The sequence below is a fragment of the Tyto alba genome, unplaced genomic scaffold, assembly GCF_018691265.1.
Source record: "Tyto alba isolate M040663 unplaced genomic scaffold, T.alba_DEE_v4.0 Super-Scaffold_7, whole genome shotgun sequence".
Classification (NCBI taxonomy): domain Eukaryota; kingdom Metazoa; phylum Chordata; class Aves; order Strigiformes; family Tytonidae; genus Tyto; species Tyto alba.
Genome location: NW_024881328.1, coordinates 597653 through 617402, shown reverse-complemented (window position 1 = coordinate 617402; position 19750 = coordinate 597653). Strand labels below are relative to the sequence as shown.

The 19750-nt window shown below is 39.8% G+C and overlaps 1 protein-coding gene across 1 annotated transcript in view; it reads left to right on the top strand.

Annotated features, from left to right (window-relative positions):
- The first annotated feature begins 1422 nt into the window (after positions 1-1422).
- Positions 1423-19750, top strand: part of PKP4 (plakophilin 4) — a 75349-nt gene continuing 57021 nt past the window's right edge. Inside the window, 3 exon segments of the mRNA XM_042783718.1 lie at positions 1423-1442; positions 2800-2933; positions 16777-16889. Coding sequence (XP_042639652.1) covers positions 2805-2933; positions 16777-16889 — 242 coding nt within the window. The 5' untranslated portion in view covers positions 1423-1442; positions 2800-2804.

The window sequence follows — 19750 nt, the reverse complement described above, 5'->3', positions numbered from 1 at the left end:
TAAAGTTACATCTTTTTCTTTGACTTTTCCAAATCCTGTCTTAAATCTGTTATAGCATGGGTTTTATTCTGCTTGCTTGAATGCGATTTGACTGGTTCTTGTAGAAACAAGGGTCCCTGAAGCTTTAGGTGTATGCCAGGCTTGGCTTATAAAAATCTCAGTGTGGCATCCTTTGTATTTACAAGCTGGCAATGAATAAAATGTGGTTTCAAAAGTAGCCAGGTACGGCTGGCTATTCATTTGGTGGTACTTTGAAGGGCAAGTAGCACATAGTGTCATTTTATACCTATTCTCCAAGAGTAAGCTCAACTCCAGTTGCGAGAGACCCACCTTGGTCTCCTTCAGGCACGTACTGCCGTGGGCATTTCAACAGATTGAGGTGTCTTGCGTGGGATAAAGTAGCGGTGGAAGAAACGGTTGTTACTTCTTGTTGTTGTCTCGGTCAACTTCTTGTATTCTAGCACCGAGGTCGGGCGCTGGTGGCCGGAGGGCGCGGCAGCGCTGCCCGGGGCGGTCTCTGCCCGCCCGGTCCCGTCCGGTGCGGCGGGGGGGGAGCGGGCCCGGGAGGGCCCCGGAGGGCCCGGGCGGGCCCGGGAGGGCCCCGGAGGGCCCGGGAGGGCCCGGGAGGGAGGCGGCCGCCCGCCTCTCCCGCTCTCGCTTCCCTTCCCGCCGCGGTCGTGCCGCCAGGCCCCCGGCTGCCCAGCGAAGGGCCGGGGCCGGGGCCGGGCTGGAGCGGCGGGCACGGCGCCGGCGGGGCCTTCCTCTCTCCCTCAGAGCCGGGCGCGGTGAGGGAAGGGCTCTGCCGCGGCGGGACGGAGACGCGGGCTCGGGGCTGAGAGCTCTTCAGATCAGAAGGGCTGAGCGTGGCACGGCCTTTGTGTTGCCATGGCTGTGGTTCGATCCCGTCGGAAGGGGAGCTGAGGAGAAGGAGCTGTGCTTTGCGTCGTTGAACTGGCGTGCTCAGATTTCCCTCCGCAGTCCTGATGCTGGAAACCTGGCAGCGCAGTGTTTGTGCAGTTTATTTTTCCCTTGTTCCAGAGGATAAATGCAATCCGGGTGTAAGATGAGAATGGGCTGCTTACACAGACCCTTCTCGGGTTACTCAGCTCCCTCCCGGTACCGCCGGGGCGGTGGCTGAGGGGAGAGGCCCCTCTCCAGGAGGGAGCCCAGCCCCGGGAGCCTCTTGCGCTACCGTGCTCCCTCCGTCCCCAGGAGTGACCATGCACCGTGTTACCCCCATGGCAGCCCCGGTGCCTCTTGCCGCTCATCTTGCTTCAGCTTCCCTGAAACTGCTGTTTGATTCCCTCAGTGACCGATGTGAAACTGCAGGTGGACTGGGCTACCCTCTCCTGTAGCATCCCGGAGCAGCGTGGCTGCTAACGGCCACCTGCTAACGCCCTGGAAGCAGCTCGTGAGCCCAGGCAGAAGCCATCCCTCTCACGGTACACAAAGCAGAACAAAAGGACTTTTTCTTCCATTGCCTCTCTTGCAGTTTCCACTCCTCTTTTCTGCCCCAGGCTGCCTGGAGTAGCCTAGAAATCTTCTGACAACGCCGTGCTTTGCCTGTGCTCTGCCTCTGCATGTAGGCACCAGTGCAGAAGGTATCCCGAGAGCGAGGGAGCCGGGCGGGCGATGGCAGGAGAGATCCCTCCCGGGCCAGCTCAGTTACTCTTCCAGCCAAATCAGAAACGCACAGCTCTGCAGCACAGCCACTGATCTTGTAGATTGCCCTGTATCTTTTTAGGGTATTGTATGCCCGGCTTTATGCTGATTCAGCATTTAAGGGGCAGGTGGTGGAGAAGGGGTGGTCATGGTTAAAGCAGGTCAGGACTGAGAGGTCTTATGAGTCTGTTCCCGGCCTTGGAGCCTGTTTGCAATGTAAGCTGCTCCTTGTTCTTTGTGAAATGAAGGCAAGGAAGGTGCTGTTCAGATTTGTCTCCTCTAGGAATATCATGTGAGTTTGTTCTGAAAATCTAAAATTAAATATTGACTGCTCTTAATGCTAGACCCCACAAACTTTATTTTCTTTTTTCTAAAGGAAATTAAAGTGTAGTATATGTGCAAAAGCTACATGAATACCACCTACTCAATATTTTCAAAGTACTAAACACACTTCATAACTATCTCTGTAATATTAGTTAATAGTGACTTCTGTGGTTAAACAAATTAATTACTTTTTTTACATGTACTGGAATTGTTAGTGTGCTGCCTCCATGATAATGAAGTTTGGGATTCTTGAATGCTAATCCTGTCAGTCCTTTCCACGCTATCCATAGCTCAAGGCAATTGGTTTAACTCTAGTGTTTTAATTTCCTCTCTTGCAAAAAGAACACTAGAAGTATTATTACCATAATTAGTCTCTTCCCTGGTTTGTTCCTAACAGCAAAGCGTTCTGCTCTTACTTGTCATTCTTCTATGCTAAAAACTGCACATGGTAAACTTTTACTGATCCTGGGTGTTCTTAATGTTTAACACTAGTGTTTTTCACGCATAATGGGTTTTGCTACTTCTAGTAACTACTACAGAATAGTGTGATATTTTAAAAATAATCTTTTAACGTCATACTGCCTGCTTGCTTCTGCTTGGCCCTCATGTTCTGTATGTAATTCTGATCTCAGTTTGTGGAGGTGAAGCATCGTAATAGCAACCTGGGTTGATATTAATACTAAGTTCTCTGGTAATTTGGTTAAGTTTGGAAAGGCTTTAGAAAAAAGACAAGAGAGTTTATAATCCTGAAAACTTGAATTTTAAACATCACTGGCTCAAAATGTAAACTATTTTAAAATATTGTTATTGCAGGCAAAATGCCAGCCCCTGAACAGACCCCAATGGTGGAGGAGGGGCTGCCGCAGACAGCACAGGAAACTTCCGCAGGCCCAGGCATGGAACCAGAGACTACTGCCACTACCATTTTAGCTTCTGTAAAGGAACAGGTATATATATGCCTTGTTTTCAGAAGTTCAGTATGCGTTGTGATCTGTTGTCTCTTACTGTGTTGCTAGGAAGAATCATCACTGTTTCTAAAATGTGTTGCCTAGCATTGCTGTAGTATATTTTGTATATCAGAATGTTAGAATCTGAATATAATGGGTTCATTTAATTGCATTGAACAGAAGCATCATTATGTTATTCTGTATCCTTTGGAATGTACGTGCTGTTGTAAATCAGACTTGAAATGCAGGTTTGTTGTTGAAAAAAGAAAAGCTAATGTGGAATTGGTGCAGCATTGAGAACCAGTCCTTTTTGTACATTCTGCAAAGTTGTGTACAGTGTTAGCGAAATTTACATATAAAGATTTGGTATGATTAAATGTATTTTGTTAAAGACTGGGTTTTAAACTTTGAATTTAGTTTTAGTTATCAATGCCAAAGCAGTAATATATTTTAAATCTGCAACACATTTACGGACATTTATCTTGGTGATAGTCTCTATAGAGAAAATAAAATTGTGTCTGAAATAAAGTTCAACCTTAATTTATGAAAATCATTCAAGTGGAAAAAAAATGGCAGTTTTACAAGAAACTTTCTAACTGATTTTTTTTTTTGTGTTGTTTTGTCTTTTTTGTCTTTTTTTTGTGCAAAAAAAAAAACACTAGGAGAAGTGTTACTTCGGCTTTTGTTGTTAGAACTTGAAATAATGATCATCTTTCTTGGCTTAATACATTGTAACATCTGAATTTCAGAATGTCTGCTTCACTGTCTCTGTTTCAGAACTTCAAAATAAATCAGTTCTCCATTCAATGTATTAACTCTGAATGCAAACACTTAATGTATTTGGTCTCATATGTTGTCCCATGTTAATGTTTTCTAAAAAGAGTGAGAATTGGATTATACCATCATGATATCAGTGGATTTCGTACCCATAGAACCTTTGTTCTTAAATTAAAATTTTCTGCAGTGTGATGAAATTTAGATCTTTATTTTCATGCCTAAATTAATAGTTGCGAAAGTATTTTAAGATGACAATAGCAAACCTAATAATGTCTTAGTGATTTTAAAACTAATATTAAATCTTCCAATACAAAGGATATTAATGCTGGAGGCTATTGAGATATGAGCAATCTCAGTCACCTGAGTTACATTGGTCTTAAGTCACTTCTCATCATCTGAGACTGTTGTTTGCCTTGTGCTGTCTTAGCTTATCACAGATGTTAAACTCATTTGCTTAAAGTACCTACCTCTGTGGTGATATTAAGTTCATACAATCCCAGACTGGTTTGGGTGGGGAGGGAGCTGAAAGCCCCCCCAGTGCCCCCCCCTGCCCCGGGCAGGGCCCCCTTCCCCCAGCCCAGGGGGCTCCCAGCCCCGTCCAACCTGGCCTTGAACCCTTCCAGGGAGGGGGCACCCACAGCTGCTCTGGGCACCCTGGGCCAGCGCCTCGCCCCCCGCACAGGGAAGGATTTCTGCCTTAGAGCTCACCTAAATCTGCCCTCTCTCAGTTTAAAGTTGGTCCATTTATTTTGCAGTTCACAAAGAACACGCCTGTAATGGTAGTTTAGCTGATGAGCAGCATTGCAATAAATGGCAGTACTGTAATTGCTAGTGATCAGCAGCCAATAATCCCACTGCTGTGATTACTGTCCAGGATTGCTTTTGTGCAGTTTTGATGCAATGATGATTGCTTAAACTGAACATACTGTTACGACAGCATTGTCTATAATAGATTGATACGTAAGTATACAGTAAAGAGGCAGTTGTTATCATTCCGTTTCCTACCCAAATGTTTTAATCTTATTCTTAGAGAAAAAATTATAATGGAATATTTCTTCATTTTAAAAATTAGGTTAAAACCCTTTCCATATATAAAAATACTATTAAATATGTGAACTGTTAAGTAACTCAATTCTGGTGAAAGGAAAAAATACAATTAAAATCGTGTTCAGTAGTTAGTGAAAAGCAAACTTCAGAACTGTAGCCTAACTTTAAAATGTATAGATATGTTAGAATGAATGCAGGGGGGAGGAAGATGTAAATTGTACTTCACTCGTGAAAATGAGAACATGAAAGAATTAATAGCTGAACTGTTGCTTTCTGGTATTTTTTCTGTGGATAATAATTATGGACACTGACATATTCAACACCCTTCCTGTATGGCAGACAGCCCGGAACAGAATATTTTCCAATGCAGTTATTTACTTTATTAAGCTTGAACAGAAACTACTCTGGTGTTTGCTGTAGCCTAACTTCCTTTTACACAGGAATCTCTCTTTATGTCCAGTAGGTCTGTGTTTGTAAAATAGAGTTGCTGCACCTTAACTTCATTATTTCAGAAACACTTACTACAGTGGAAACACAATTCAGAAAAGCCTCTGTTATTACTTGTCAAATTGTGCAAGATTTTGACTTAATAAAAACTTTTAAAATTACTACAGTGGTTCTAAAATAGGTAGATAAATTTATTAAATTACTTTAAGCTTCCTACCATAGTAGCATAGATATGATTATATAAAATGTTGCACTAATTAGTCTGAGCTCTACAAGCCACTTTAGATGAACTTTATATTTGTTTCTTTTTCCTGTGACCCCAAATTAATTTAAAGCAACTTTTAAATGAGTGTGTGTCCTGAACTTGGAAGTCTCTCATTGAGACAATTGTCAGACAGCTGTGTCAATCTCCCTTGATTAATTTCAATTCACTTTTAGCGTTATAAAATAACGTGTTCAGAACCAGTGTATTCTGTGAAGAGATTTAGATGACTACAGCGTTGTGCTTTTCTGACAAAGCTCAAGTTTTGTTTTAATGTGAAAACACATCCCTAATTGATATAAATTATGACACCACCGCCACAACCACCACTGGGTTTGATTGGGGTAGAGGGGGATAGTTTTTTTTACCAGGTTAGGTTATTCTGTTTGCAGATACGCTAGTGGATATACTTTTGGATGAAAATCAAGGGAGGGACTGACTCTTATCCGTGTGAGTTGCATCTCTAGTGGAGGAAGGCCTTTTTGAATGAAGGGAGATCGGGTGGCTAACTGGAATGAAGCTGAAATGTATTTTGGTCTTTTTTTTTTTTTTTTCCTTTTATTGGATTTGATGATGGGTTGTAGGCTTTTCTGTTTGGGGAGGGGGTTGTTTTCTGTGGGATTTGTTTCATTTTGTTTTTTTGAAACATGTATTTCACTTCTGAAATGTTACAAAGTTTCCGTGCTGTAATGCATAGAAGTATTAGGAAATGCTGAAACGAGTTTTAAGTAAAACTAAAGCATTAAAATGTATGTGTCTATATTTTTGCATTCTAGGGAGTATTTGGATAAAAGTTTAGCTGAGTTCTATAAGGAGTCTCGTCCATATTAAAAGTAAATTGAGTATTTTCATACTAAAATAACAAGTTGTTAAAAATGATAGGGGCAACATCATAGCAGCAGCTTGGGGGGCGTTGGAATGTAGGGGCAGCGAGTTGCCAACTGCTCCAGATAGATTTGTGGAATCGCTGCTGCTTTACACATGCAAGCGTACGCTGCTGGATTTGGAATGAATTGCTGCTGAACTGGCAAGATTAAATGGGATCATTTGGAATTGTGAATTTCCTGCTTAGCATGTTAGTTTTCCTTTTTGGTGACTGGGCTGAGAGAAAAGGTGTCACAGGAAAAACTACCTATGGATCCAGTTTTCAGAAGTAACATGAATATGCTGGTTTTAATTTCTTTACTAAATGAAAAGCACTTGCAGCAGTGGCAGGTTTTTTTGTAGTTTCTTTGTTCTAGTTCTTTTTTTGACACCTAAAGACGGACAACTTTTCACCTTTTCTTTTGTAAACAGGTGACAATAGAGTAAGAATGATTTGTTATGCTTTTGGATGAATAATCCTAAATCTCTTGGGGTTTCCTGAGTGAAGAATGGAAGTGTTCACTTTTGTTCAACACTTCAGCAAAATCCTTTCATTTTGTATAACTCTGTCAAACTATATCATATACTTATGAAGTGTGCACTTTTTACCTGTCTTTATTGTTTAAGTACAAAATTATTTACGTAGTTCTTGAGATGTTTTTTATAGGGTTTGCGGCAGGGAGGGGGCGAAGGAAAGGCAAACCCCTCAGTTTTTTAGATGGAAGCAGAAGAAAGAATGTATTCTCCATACAGCAAACATTTTATTATTGCATATTTGAAAAAAATCTTTAGTGGAACGACAGTATTTTGATACTAAGTTTGAGAGTTTTCATTACCTATCCAGATACATAGTGCTTTATAACAAGTACTCTATGTAAACATGTTGCTTCAACAAGATACCCGAAAAAGACTTACTGAATGCACTTTCAGTAATTAGGTGTAAACCTTGAACAGTCTTACTTTCTGATTTGCATGCACCTAGTGACCAGTTAGGTGGGTAAATGTGTACAGCTCTGAAATGGAAGTGATACTTTTTATTAAACGGACTTCCAAGCTTTGTGTGACTGAAACAAAAATCTTTGTCAACATTTTCTGAATGACTGGAAGAACTGTTTTGTGGTTGTTTTTTTTTTTTTTTTTTCCAACTCTCTTAATGTTGTGTTCAATTGCATAGGTCATTCTTCCCTGTTTAATCCCAGAACTTTGAAGTTTACTGTTTATGCTGTTTACAAGTATTTCCAGTTTTGGTGAATCAAGTCTGAGAAGTCTACTTCCCGAGACTTTTATTCTAGGACAAAATATATGCCACTCCTGTCTCAGATGAAACAACTAACTCATTTCCTTACTCAAAATTCTTTGTATTCCTTTATTCATATGAAAGTCTAGAAATTAATTTTTCTTTCTAGCATGTACTGTTAGGCTTCTGAGGAGAAACTCCACTTGAAAAAGAGCCTGCCTGGCACTGTGAGTACCCCTGAGATATACTTGAGTATTTAAACCTTTTGTAACACTTTTATGTTTAGACTACCAGCTTATCTACTCGGCAGCAACTGAACTCTAGTCACCAGCTGGCAGAACAGCACACTTTGCTTCAGCACCCATTAAAAAACCCCTAGCATCGTAACAAACGGTTTCCAAAGAGGATGCTGCTCAAATGGAGTCAGTGAATACCTCAAGTGGCATTCTTCCTCTCTAACATTGAGTAAGCTTTCTATGAATTGCTTAAATTTTGATCCCTCATCAGCTAGAGCAGCACTAAACTGTTTTACCAGACTAGTGAACAATGCAGGCATAAAAGTATTAAGGGCTTTAATGGTCTACTGCTGTTGAATACAGAGTAAGTGAGATCAGCCAATAATTGGAGCTGTGTCATTTCACATCCTGTAATCTGTGGTTCTCTTTACCCTGTCCAATTTTTAATCTTTTGTCTTCTATTTTGGAAGATACTGAGATACTGAAAGCATGCAAATGCAGTTGTGTGCGTGAGTAAACTTTATTTTTACAGAAAATGTTGAGGTTGATCTAATATGGTTAGTTACAGTTGCTTTTTTTCTCAATCGATACTGGTAGCGAATTCAAATACTAGGTCACTACAGCGTGATATGTTGGAAAACAGTGTGTTTTTAAGTAGTCAGTTGCTTGATCTAGCTCTGAATTACAGCAAGTAGAAACATGTAGAACTCTGCATAGATCAGTGCAGGAAGTTAATGTGAAGGTGTAAATTAACTTAATTTTTCTAGTCCACTTTGCACATTTGTATCCAAAAAATGTCCAAAAATGTAATTGCATTTTCTTTAGCACTGTTTGAACTTTCATAGGCAGTGGGAGTTGTGTGGCTCTACACCAACATTTTTCAATGAGAAATAGTAAATGCAAGGTAAAAGCATTCCTCTGAAATGTAGGCTGCACTTTTTTAGGTCATCAACTCAAACTACCGGAAGAAGCCTAACTGAATTGTTCAACAGGCAACATTTTTATAATTAAGGAAGCATTTCATAGTTGAGTTTACAATTACCTTAATATTTCAGAAAGACAGTGGCATTTGGCAATTGAAACAACTTAGCGTATCCCAGTGCTACTACAACTTGAAATAACATTGCATCCTAGCAATGGCTTCTATCACAGCAACCACTGCGGACTGGTAGGAGCCCAGAAGCTGCAAGAGAAGCATCTCTGTCGATGGCATCGTCTCCCTTGAATGTCCCAACTGCCTGATCCTGGTCTGACTAGCCAGGCATGTACCATTCCAGAAGAGTTTGTGAGCTGTCTTCACTGACTGTGTCATTGCTGCTGATTCTTGTGTAGTTGTCACCAGAAAACCTTCAGTTAGCCAACTGGATCACTGTTTGTTTGAAGTTTTAAGTTGCCTGTCTTTTGCCAGAGGTTTTCAAATCGCAACAGGATAGGAAGAGAGTAATTTTTATTTTTCATCGTTGTGAGTGTAGACTCTCTATGCTCATCCAAGTTACTGAGGGATAAAAGTTCCTCGTTAACAAAAATGAAAACGTTGGATCTCTGCAACATGGTGTCCTAATGGGATGCAGACAGAAAGCACAGAATTGCCTCTAAACCTTTTTTTTTATTAGCCAAAACTTGCAACAGGAGAATGATAGTCTGTATGGTCAGTCATACAAATTACATTCCCATTCCTTACCTCTTTTCAAATATTCGCTGTTAATAGCCCAGCATAGTGTGTGGGAGCCACAAACCAGTCGGAGGTACTTGCTTAGCTTTCAGATGAAAGGAGTGTTTTGTTTTCAGGCTTGGTATAACTTGTCTCGTCTGTGTCTTGCGGCAGTGAGGACCTTGAAGTGTCTTCTTGAGCGAGCTCTCGGCCTTGTTGCGGAGCGGTTACCACTTGGCATGCAGAGCTTGCCAGGTAGGAGCTGTTGGTGGCCGCCTGGGGTATACACTGCAGCATCGACACCTTGCAGGGGCTGTCCCTCCTCCAGAAACTTCAGGCTCCAATTACACAGCTCTGAAATTTGATGGGTTCTGGTTTTCACTCATGGAAGGTTGTCTGCCTGCAGTCTGTATGATTGCCTTTCTGACGCAAGATGCTTTCTTCTTTCTTGAACCATGTATGTGCTTCCTGTTTCTTAAATGTGTGTTTAAAGCCAGCATATTTTGTAGCTTCATGTTAAGAAATATGGTCTGTGGCTTTCCAGTGGAATTTAGGTTATGAATACAAAAGCTGTAGTTTTTATAAGGTGATTAAGTAGTTAATGCTGAACAGGTGAATAGAATTATAGAGGTAGGGTTTTTTTCCCTTGATGTATATTGAGTAATTTTGAAAAAAAGTAGCTCTGGTCAAGGCACTGTAGTGTGTATGCTTCAGAAGATTTAGTTGGTCCTTTGGATGCTGTACAGCAGCATATTCTGTAATCTGCATCTATAATTTTAGTATATTCTTGCCACATAGATGATGATCTACAAATGGAAACAAGCTTATTAATTGTTTCATTTGACTCCTGTCATGTCACTTTGTCACAACCCACTACTATAAAAATCAGTTAATTGTGATTTTTTGCCCAGGACAGCAGCTTTTTGTGTCTCTAACAGCCAGCGTTGTATGGGAGCATCCTGTTCCTGCTCCTTTCAGAGAAGCTGGCTAGAGAAACAAATTCAAACGGATTCCTGTAATAAATAGTATAGTGTCTGATAGATAGACGTGGTCATGGTAAGCATCCATTCAGTGGTGTAAAACGTCATGAGGAAGCATAAACTATGCACTTACTTAGAATTGATTAGGACTTAGTTTTCTATAATAATATGATGATTTAAGCTCAGATATGAAGGGCGTAACACAAGGTATTCCACTCGTAAAGATGCTACCTCTAAAATTATCCCTCTTATTTATGTAAGTATTTAAAAGATATCACCTTACAGCTGCAGACACCAAATTTAAGAAGAGATACAGAAAAGTCAGCACTCATTGTTCAAAAAGCATGTAAACTTTGCAACTTAATTGGAACCACAGGCTGCACACATAAAAACATTACTCAGACTAGAAATTAGAGCTGTATTTTTTTTTTTTGCTGCTTTGCTTGCACTTCCAAAATACATTAGATCTTCCTGAGTATCAGAATGATTTAAAAATGGCAAGTTACTTACATGCCTTTTACATCCTTGCAGTTCACTGCACTGTGATTTTATTATTTTTTTTTTTTTGTCAGCACCAAAATATAAAGTTATGAAGAATGTTGTAAAGAGACAACTGATGGTGTTGGTCCAAAATCAACAGTGCAGGTACTTCAGAAGTGGCCAGATATGGCTTGGTGGTTTTTTTTTGTCCTTTTTCTCCTTAGCACAGTTTTCCTGATAGCATGCTAGTGAGTTTTACTTTTCAAACTTAGTATAATTAAATAAAATTCTGCTACATTGTCCATTTGTTGCATTTACCTCTTCACCCCCAAGAAAAATAGAAGTACAGTTCTTTTGTTTTAACTGGCTTTAGATTTTTACAGTGTGGGGAAAAAATAAGGTTTTTTTACTTAAATGGGCAATTGGTTACTTCAGATGTTGTGAAACTACCTATAACAGTTTTATTTCGCAATGTTGTTTTTTAAGATAAAATTGTCTGTATTAAGAACTCTGTTGGGCAGGACACACAGCAGTACAATACTAAATGTCTATCTCTGCAACATTCTGCCAATCAAAACCAAATTGTAAAATTTTCTAGATAGGACTTACATTCTCACTGTGGAGACCAAACTGCGTATGTTTAAGAGATTATATATCAAGATAGAAAATCGTAGATTCTTAGAGTACCAGGTTGGAAGGGACCTCAGAGGTCACCTGGTCCAACCTTTCTGGCAAAAAAAATGAATTATCATCAGAAAAAGAAAAGAGTTCTTCCCTTTTCCTACCATGATGCTTTCAGTTAAATTAACTGAAGTAAATTTAGTTTTAAGAAGTTTTTAATAATTTTGGGGTTTTGTTTTTGTTTGGTTTCTTGTTTGTTTGTTTGGTTTTTTTTTAATTTTTTGCCTTAATTTTCAATCGTAATTTCTTTCCCACATCTCTCCAATCCCTGACCCTCAAGGCAGGTGTGACATCCCTCCCACTGTAAGTGTGGGTGAGGTTTGAGACCGCCATCCATGGGGCCTGATGGGGTTCATCCCAGGGCCCCGAGGGGGCTGGCTGATGTAGTTGCCAAGCCACTTTCGGTCATATTTGAAAAGCCATAGCAGTCAGCCTTTGATATGGGCCCCCACAATATTCTTGCTACTGAATTGTGGAAAGACGGGTTTGTTGGATGGACTGTTAGACTGGCAGAAGAATTGGCTGGATGGCCATGTTCAAAGAGTAATAATATGGCCCAGTGTCTAAGTAGAAACCAGTAATGAGTGGGGTCCCTCAGGTGTCCACTATGGGACCAGTACTATTTACTCTTTCCACCTGTGACATAGACAGTGGTATTGAGTGTGCCCTCAACAAGTTTGCAGGTGACACTGAGCTGAGTGATGCAGCTGATTCACCTTGACAGAGGGAACAGATGACATCCAGAGGGGCCTTGAGAGGCTTGAATGAGCCAACATAAGCCTCGTGCAGTTCAAAAAAGCCAAGTGCAAGGTCCTGTACCTGGGTCAGGACAATGCCCAGTACAGAATGGGGGATGCAGGGATTGAGAGCAGCCCTGCAGAGAAGGACTTGGGGATCCTGTGGATGAAAAATCAGGTATGAGCCAGCAATGTGCACTGTTGGCCAGCAGGTCGAGAGGGGTGATCCTCCCCCTCCACTGAACCGCTGTCAGACCCCGCCTGGATCCCGCTCTGGTGGTCCTCAGTACAAGACAGACGTGGACCTGTTAAAGGACCTCCAGAGGAGGCTGCAAAAATGACTGCAGGGCTGGAACTGCACTCTCACATCCCACTTGAGGACTTACAGGTCAGCTCTCACATCCTCTCCTGTGAGGAAAGGCTGAGACTGTTGGGCTCGTTCTGCCTGGAGAAGAGAAGCCTCCAGGGAGACCTGGTCGTGGACTTGCAGTATGTGAAGGGGGATCGTAAGAAAAACAGTGAAAAACTTTTTACCAGGGTCTCTAGTGACAGGGCAGGGGGCAGTGGTTTTAAACTGCCAGAGGGCAAAATTTAGGTGAGCTCTAAGGCAGAAATCCTTCCCTGTGCGGGGGGCGAGGCGCTGGCCCAGGGTGCCCAGAGCAGCTGTGGCTGCCCCCTCCCTGGAAGGGTTCAAGGCCAGGTTGGACGGGGCTGGGAGCCCCCTGGGCTGGGGGAAGGGGGCCCTGCCCGGGGCAGGGGGGGGCACTGGGGGGGTTCAAGGTCCCTCCCCACCCAAACCAGCCCGTGATTCAAAAATCTCACTGATCCTATTTTTTTAATTACCTGAAATCCTCAAAAATCTGAGTTGATTATTGAAATTGGGCAGACCTTTATTTTCCAGATGAAGAATTTGAATATACTCTAAGGAGTTCTCAGGAAAGGTGGGAAGGAAACATATTAGTACTCTATAAAGTACACTGTGAAATGAGAAAAATACTGCATAACTTCCACTTTCTGTATTTTATTTTGATCCCTTTTCTATGCTGAAAAAAAAATAGTATTTTCTGTAGCTGTTACACTTTTGTAGTGTTTTAGAGAAGACTTCTCTTGCTTTGGTCTCTCTTTTTGTTTCAGCGGGGCTTTTTTGTCTTTTAAACCTCTAATTGTTTTGCACTTGTAAAATGTAAATCAATATTGATTTTTCTGAAGGTCTCAATTAAGTGGTTCATCTCTTAAACACCTTTAGGACAGAAGTGTGTGGCAAATTAGTTTAAAAAGCTGTGACTGTGTAGATGCAAGCTTGGTTGCCAAGCCCAGATTTCAGTTTCCCTCATTGTGTTTCTGATTTTTGGCACTGTAACTGTTGGAACTGGACGTTTGTCCTGTTACCTTTGTTACATACTCCTTTTTAATTAATTCACTCTACGTAAATAGGCTTTATAGGTAATGTCAACTTTTTGTAGAATTTGGTGATTTACTGTAATTTTTTTCCTTCTGGAATGCAAAATGGCAAAAGTTGCCTAGTGATAACATTTGCCTTATAAAATACCTCTCTGCAGAAACACACGTGAACTGGTGTAAAGGACTGAGTGCAGGAGCATATAGTGAAGGGAGGAGAGAGCTCAGATCAATGTGTATTCATAGCATGTATTAAGAATATGTTTTCTAGAATAATGTTATTTTCATTAATGTCTCAGCCTGAAATGAAAAGGCAAATTAATAGAGATTGGTTGACTGGAAGCAAATAATGGCTCGCATATGTTTTATTTTATTCATCTAATTAAAAGTTCAGTAAATAACAGTAGGTACCTTGAGTCTTGTGTTCAAATTCATAGTTTGGATCGATGACATGACTATTTAAATATTGATTTAAAAGTAAGGAACAGAAAACAGCTTAACACACAGAGTAAATGTTTTATATTATTTCTGCAAGCAAGCTATGCAATACTGTTTATTTTAAAGATTTGTTTGTTACATGTTATATAATACATCGTGGTTGACTTGGGGAAAAGCTGCTCTTGCTGACATTTGCTTCCAAACTTGGAGCTTCAGCATCTGAATGTTTTTTTTTTTTAAAAAATCATTACATTCCCCACTAGAATGTTAATGACTGGCTGGTGAATCAGCTTTTTAGATCGATGTACTATCTATATTCAGACTTAGAATTGGAAAATGAATTCTCATTTATAAATTTGACTTTTTTTGCTTAATACACTTTTTAGTATTTTCTCTCCAAATGACAAACTGTCTGGACAACCAACAGGTGGCACGTCTATCTCTGCTATAACATGAAGTTGAGTCGTGCTGACTTCGTATCAGGCTGTGACAACTGGGTCTCTGCTACTGGGTGCAGTTACATGGCATACAAACCTTCTGGTATTATCCATACTTTCTAGTCTGTATACAGGCCCACAAGATTTGCAGGGGTCTGCAGGTTATCATGTTCATGAGGCTTTTCACATCAGGTCTCAGGATTAAAAGAATTTAGCTTTAGAATTATGTCTGAAGGCAGGTTTTAGTAAAGTCCAAGTTTAGGACATAGGTCCTAAAATGCTGTTTCATGTCTGAGCATTGACTGTTCTAAGCTTTTCTAATGCTGAAGCTTGACAGTAAATGCTGACCTAAGGGAAGAGGTGGCCAGGAGGAAGTTGGGGACCACATCTCCCTCGCGTTGCTCCCGCGGTTTGCATATTCATTTTTAACAGAACTACAGAGTATTCTGTTCTGTTGAACTGTTCTTAGTAGAGCAGTCGTAGAAAAATGCAGTCTTGTTCTGTGGATGCTTGTGTCCTGTGGTGGTAGTGGCTGAGCTTCCTGTCCTGGAGGCAGTTTTGCTGGCCAGTATTTGGAATATTAGGGTGTATTTATTCCGTTTGGTTTGTGAGCTCTGAGAAATGTTTGAAAGTGTCTACAATCCTTTTATCATCTGAGAGGGCCAATAGCTTGTGTGGTGTATCTTTAACAGGCCTGTTTGTTGTATGGAGCTTCAATCAGACTTTCTGAAGTAGCGCTTTTTTTTTTGTCATCTAATGTATGGAGTCATTTCAGCAGTACTGCCGTTTGACTTAGCTGGCTTCCTAACGAAATCAGTGCTAATTATCCTTCTGTTTAGGGGGTTCTTGGAGGTAATCTTAATGTGTTGTTGGTAGAAAAAACCCCTTTATCCCTGCTTCTGCAAGGCAAACGTTGGGTTTAGTGTAGCTTTTTACTCCACTGGTACTCTGCCCGTGCTGCACTGCCATAAAGCCCTGCGGGACCGGAGCTGTGCGAGGTGGAGAGGTACTTGCAGACCGCTGAGGTGCATTGCTGAGCTACGCTGTACCTTGCTGAAAGGTGCACGAACGGCAAGAAACAGAGAGCTCTCTCGTGGACCATTCATGAAAGTAAAGTATTTAAGCCTCATTCCATGTAACGTAGGGTGTGAAAGAATAGTTTGCATTAACGAAAATCTATGAGTGAAGGTGACTTGTAGTATGGCAAGGCATGCAACTGCTATGTAATACAGTTACATGATTTATAATCGGAAAAAAAACCCTTATTAGTAATTTGCACTTCAAAATTAAAGGAATGCTTCAGTGCTGTATTTGACTTGTATGTAAGACTCGCTTAATCGGATTACTAAATATCAGTGTTCATCTATTTTTAAATAGTATTGAACAGTTTACTTAAACTTCAGGGGATGTAGAATATCAGTTTGAAAAATAATACAGTTGCTCAGTAAAATCCCTTTCTATTGTTAACAAAAGCTAACTGTGGATGAAAACATCACTAATATCTCTTGATGACATAGTACTGATTTCAGAGTATCCTGTTTAGAGAAAATGTTTCTAGACTTTAATAACATAAACATTCTGTGCAGCGCTTGTATTTCCCGTGTCATCTTCTGAGCATTATGTTCCAAAAGCCTTTTGCAAAGGCTGAGGTTTTGTACCTTTGACCAAGAAATATAACAAAAGCTGAAATCAAGAAAGGTGAAATAACACATCTCTACCCTCAGCCAGTTTGAAATAATAAAATTTAAGTTTTTGAATACATAAGTGAGAGCATAGCATAGGTTAAGATTTGAAGGTTTGCATCTGGAAAGATTTGGATACAATCTTTTCCAGTATACCTTGTTTATAGTGAAATTGAAGACTGACTTTAGAGGTGCTGATCTTGTTACAATTGTGGCAGTATAAAGAGACACAAAAATTTTAGTTGCAGGAGGAATAAAATCCAGAAATGTTTACGTGTTTTTCCTTTTGTAACAGGTGATAAATCGATATTTGCATGATTCACTGATTTAAAGAACCATTAAATTCCCATTTTAATCTTCTAATAGTTCATTCCACTAAGGAAGAGTGAAAAACAAGAAACATTGTGATGAAACAATGACTATTTCAAAATTAATCCACACCCGCTTTTTAACATCAAGAATGCTTTTCTTTTTATTTTGAAATTTCAGGAGCTCCAATTTCAAAGACTTACCAGAGAACTGGAAGTGGAAAGGCAAATTGTGGCTAATCAGCTAGAAAGATGTAGGCTTGGAGCAGAATCACCAAGTATCGCCAGCACAAGGTACAGGTCCTGATGACTTACTTTCATATGTCCCATAAATTAAAGGGCTTTTTAGTGGTGCTTATGTCCTACATACCTATATTTTCACTGATAGCTGTTCACCTTCCATTAATATCTGAAGTATTAAAAAAAAAAATATGCAGATTTGCTGTAAAGAGTTATGGGACAGTTTAAAAAGGCCTCTCTAATAATTGATTACATTTTCAATAGAGTGTATGTAAAGCTTTAATTTCTCTTTAATTATGTTGAATTTTAAGATTCAGCCAAAGAGAAATACAGTAGACTTATCCATATTTGTATCAAAGTAACAGTACTAGTTAAATGCAGTAATCCAATTATTTTTTTTTCCAGAATTAACTATCTAGTTTCATCCAGCTTTTCTGAAATACTTTCTTTTGTTACATTTGTTTTCAGGGAACATCTTGCTATTAGTGTACTGTTAGCATATTTAGTGTGAAGCATACCTAATATATTTCACATACAGTGACAATAACTATAACAAAGCATTTCGTTAGTGTTTCAGCTGTAACTAATATTCGGATTATTTATGGTTTTTTAATTCCTTAGCAAACTTTTAAACTCTAAATGTATTTGGGTACTCATTCATCTCAAGCATATCAAATGATTGGTAGCTCTCAAATCTGAAAGCCTTGATAACAATGTGTTCTCCTATGAGAAGTTTATACCTGCATTTCAAGTTACACCAAACTTCGTGTTGGCATGTGCATAGAGACTGTGCTCTGAACTTTATTACTTCTTGCCTTAAATACTGTTTATTATTATATTCTTTCAGCAATAAACTTGGATATCATTCTGAAATGTTTCTTCCTGTGACAATAATAATTTTTTCTGCAAGTTAAATGGAAAGTTATTTCTAGAAAAACTTAAGAAACAGGAGGCGATTATTTAAAAATAAATTTAAAAAAATCTGGTGTACCAGCTAACACAGTTGTTTGTATATGTGACTTGAGTTGTCATTTGACAGTATTATTACTGGCATGAGAACTTTTGTGTAAGAAACTCTGAAATATTCAGAAATACTCCTTGGACAAGATGACTATGTTACACCGTTCATATTTGTCTGTCTTCCCTCTAGATCCACATATTTCTCTAGCAGTTGTTCAGATTTTGTTTTGAAAGCTAAAGAAGTTAAATTCTTGTAGAAGAATAAGTAAAAAGTTATTTTATGCCTCCAACTACTTTTCATTCAGTCTTGAATGTCCATTTTCAGTGAATTTGCCTGAGTAACACAAAGGAAAAGGTTTTCTCCATCCCAAGTCCAGAGAATTTGACGTACGAAGAACACCAGAGTTAGGTTATCCCACAAACAATACTGTGTAGTTTTTGAAAAAATGTACAATTACCAGTATCTACACAGTAAGTTAGATCCTGTACTTCTATCAAATACTATAATTTCCTAAGATAGAAAACATATTTATAGCGTTATGGAGTAATTACTACTTTTAGTTGCTTCCTTATGGCTAAATTATGTTTGTTTATATAAAAAAAAAAACCAAATATGATGAAAGTTTAGGGGGAGAAAATGCTAACACATAAGTCAGTTCATAGTATACTTTGACACGAGTACATTTGTGTATCTAGATAAACTCTTCAAGCTCTTGTTTCCTGGGCCATAAGTTTTCCATAGTTATTGATAAAGTATTTTACACATTTAAAATAAAAGCCTAATTATATTCTTAGTTCATACAGACACCTCTGTATTCTGACCACTGTTGTTATTTTTCTAAATTTTCTTACCCCAACTCAATCTGGTTCTGTATAGAGGAGAATGATATGCTACATCACTTTTTTTACTGAGAGACGGGGAATTAAAATTTAGTTTAGACAATATGTTCTGAGATGTGTGTTTCCCTGGTTAATTTTTTGACTTCTTTAATATGGTTATCCCTTTTAAGACATGTGAGAAGCTGGTAAAAAAATAAATGTGTATTTGAATTAGATACTTTCATTTCTTCACAACCAGTTGCTTCCAGTATAGTTAAAAGAGTTGCTGAAAGAATCAAGGTAAAACAGTCTCTTAGGGCAGTATCACAGCAGACACAAATAGAGTGGCAATATTTATAGCCATAAAAAGGTACCGCGTTCCCCCAGGCTTGGTGATGTAAATGTTTTGCCAAGGCTGACAAGGAATTAAACAAACACAAAGGGGATGTGGAGAAAAGGCTTGGAAACTGAATGCAGTGTTGAGAGATTGGTCATGGAGCGCTGACAGCCTGCTCCCAGAAACACAGAGAAGTCAGGTGTTAGAGAGCAAGCTGGTGTTTCTCCTAGTCAGATGTAAGAATTGTCCAACAGAGTCTTAGGTGAAAAACAAAACATAACAATGACAAAAACGAAAAAAGCAAGGAAAATTAAAGCATGAGATGCATACAGCTTTTTGTTTTCATCCTTTGTTCAAGGTTTCTGTCCCTGAAGAAATCTACGATGCTTTGCTTCAAAGACAGTGCTTTGATCTCCTTTAATGGGATTTAAAAGTTCGGGAGCGTTTCCTTTCAGAGGTCCAGCTGTGGAATTTTGTTGACCTCAGTGCATGTAGCAGTGCCTCTGGTTTACCCACTTCCAAAACTGGATTCCTGCAAGCCGGCACTGGCCTGGAGGTGGTGCTGCTTTGCAGAACAGATGCTGACATGAAGCCGCGGGTACCTTTGCGGCGGCATCCACCTGTCCTGGTGGCTGCAGCTTGGGCTTCAGGCTGTTGGTGGGTCAGTCACCGTCCCTCTGAGCCAGCTCATCACCTGCTGGCACCAGTGCCAGCCCGAGGAAGCTGTGGGGACAGCCACTGAGGGAAGGGGGAAATGCAGCAGCGGTACCTTAAAACAGCTTAGACTTGTGTAGCTTCT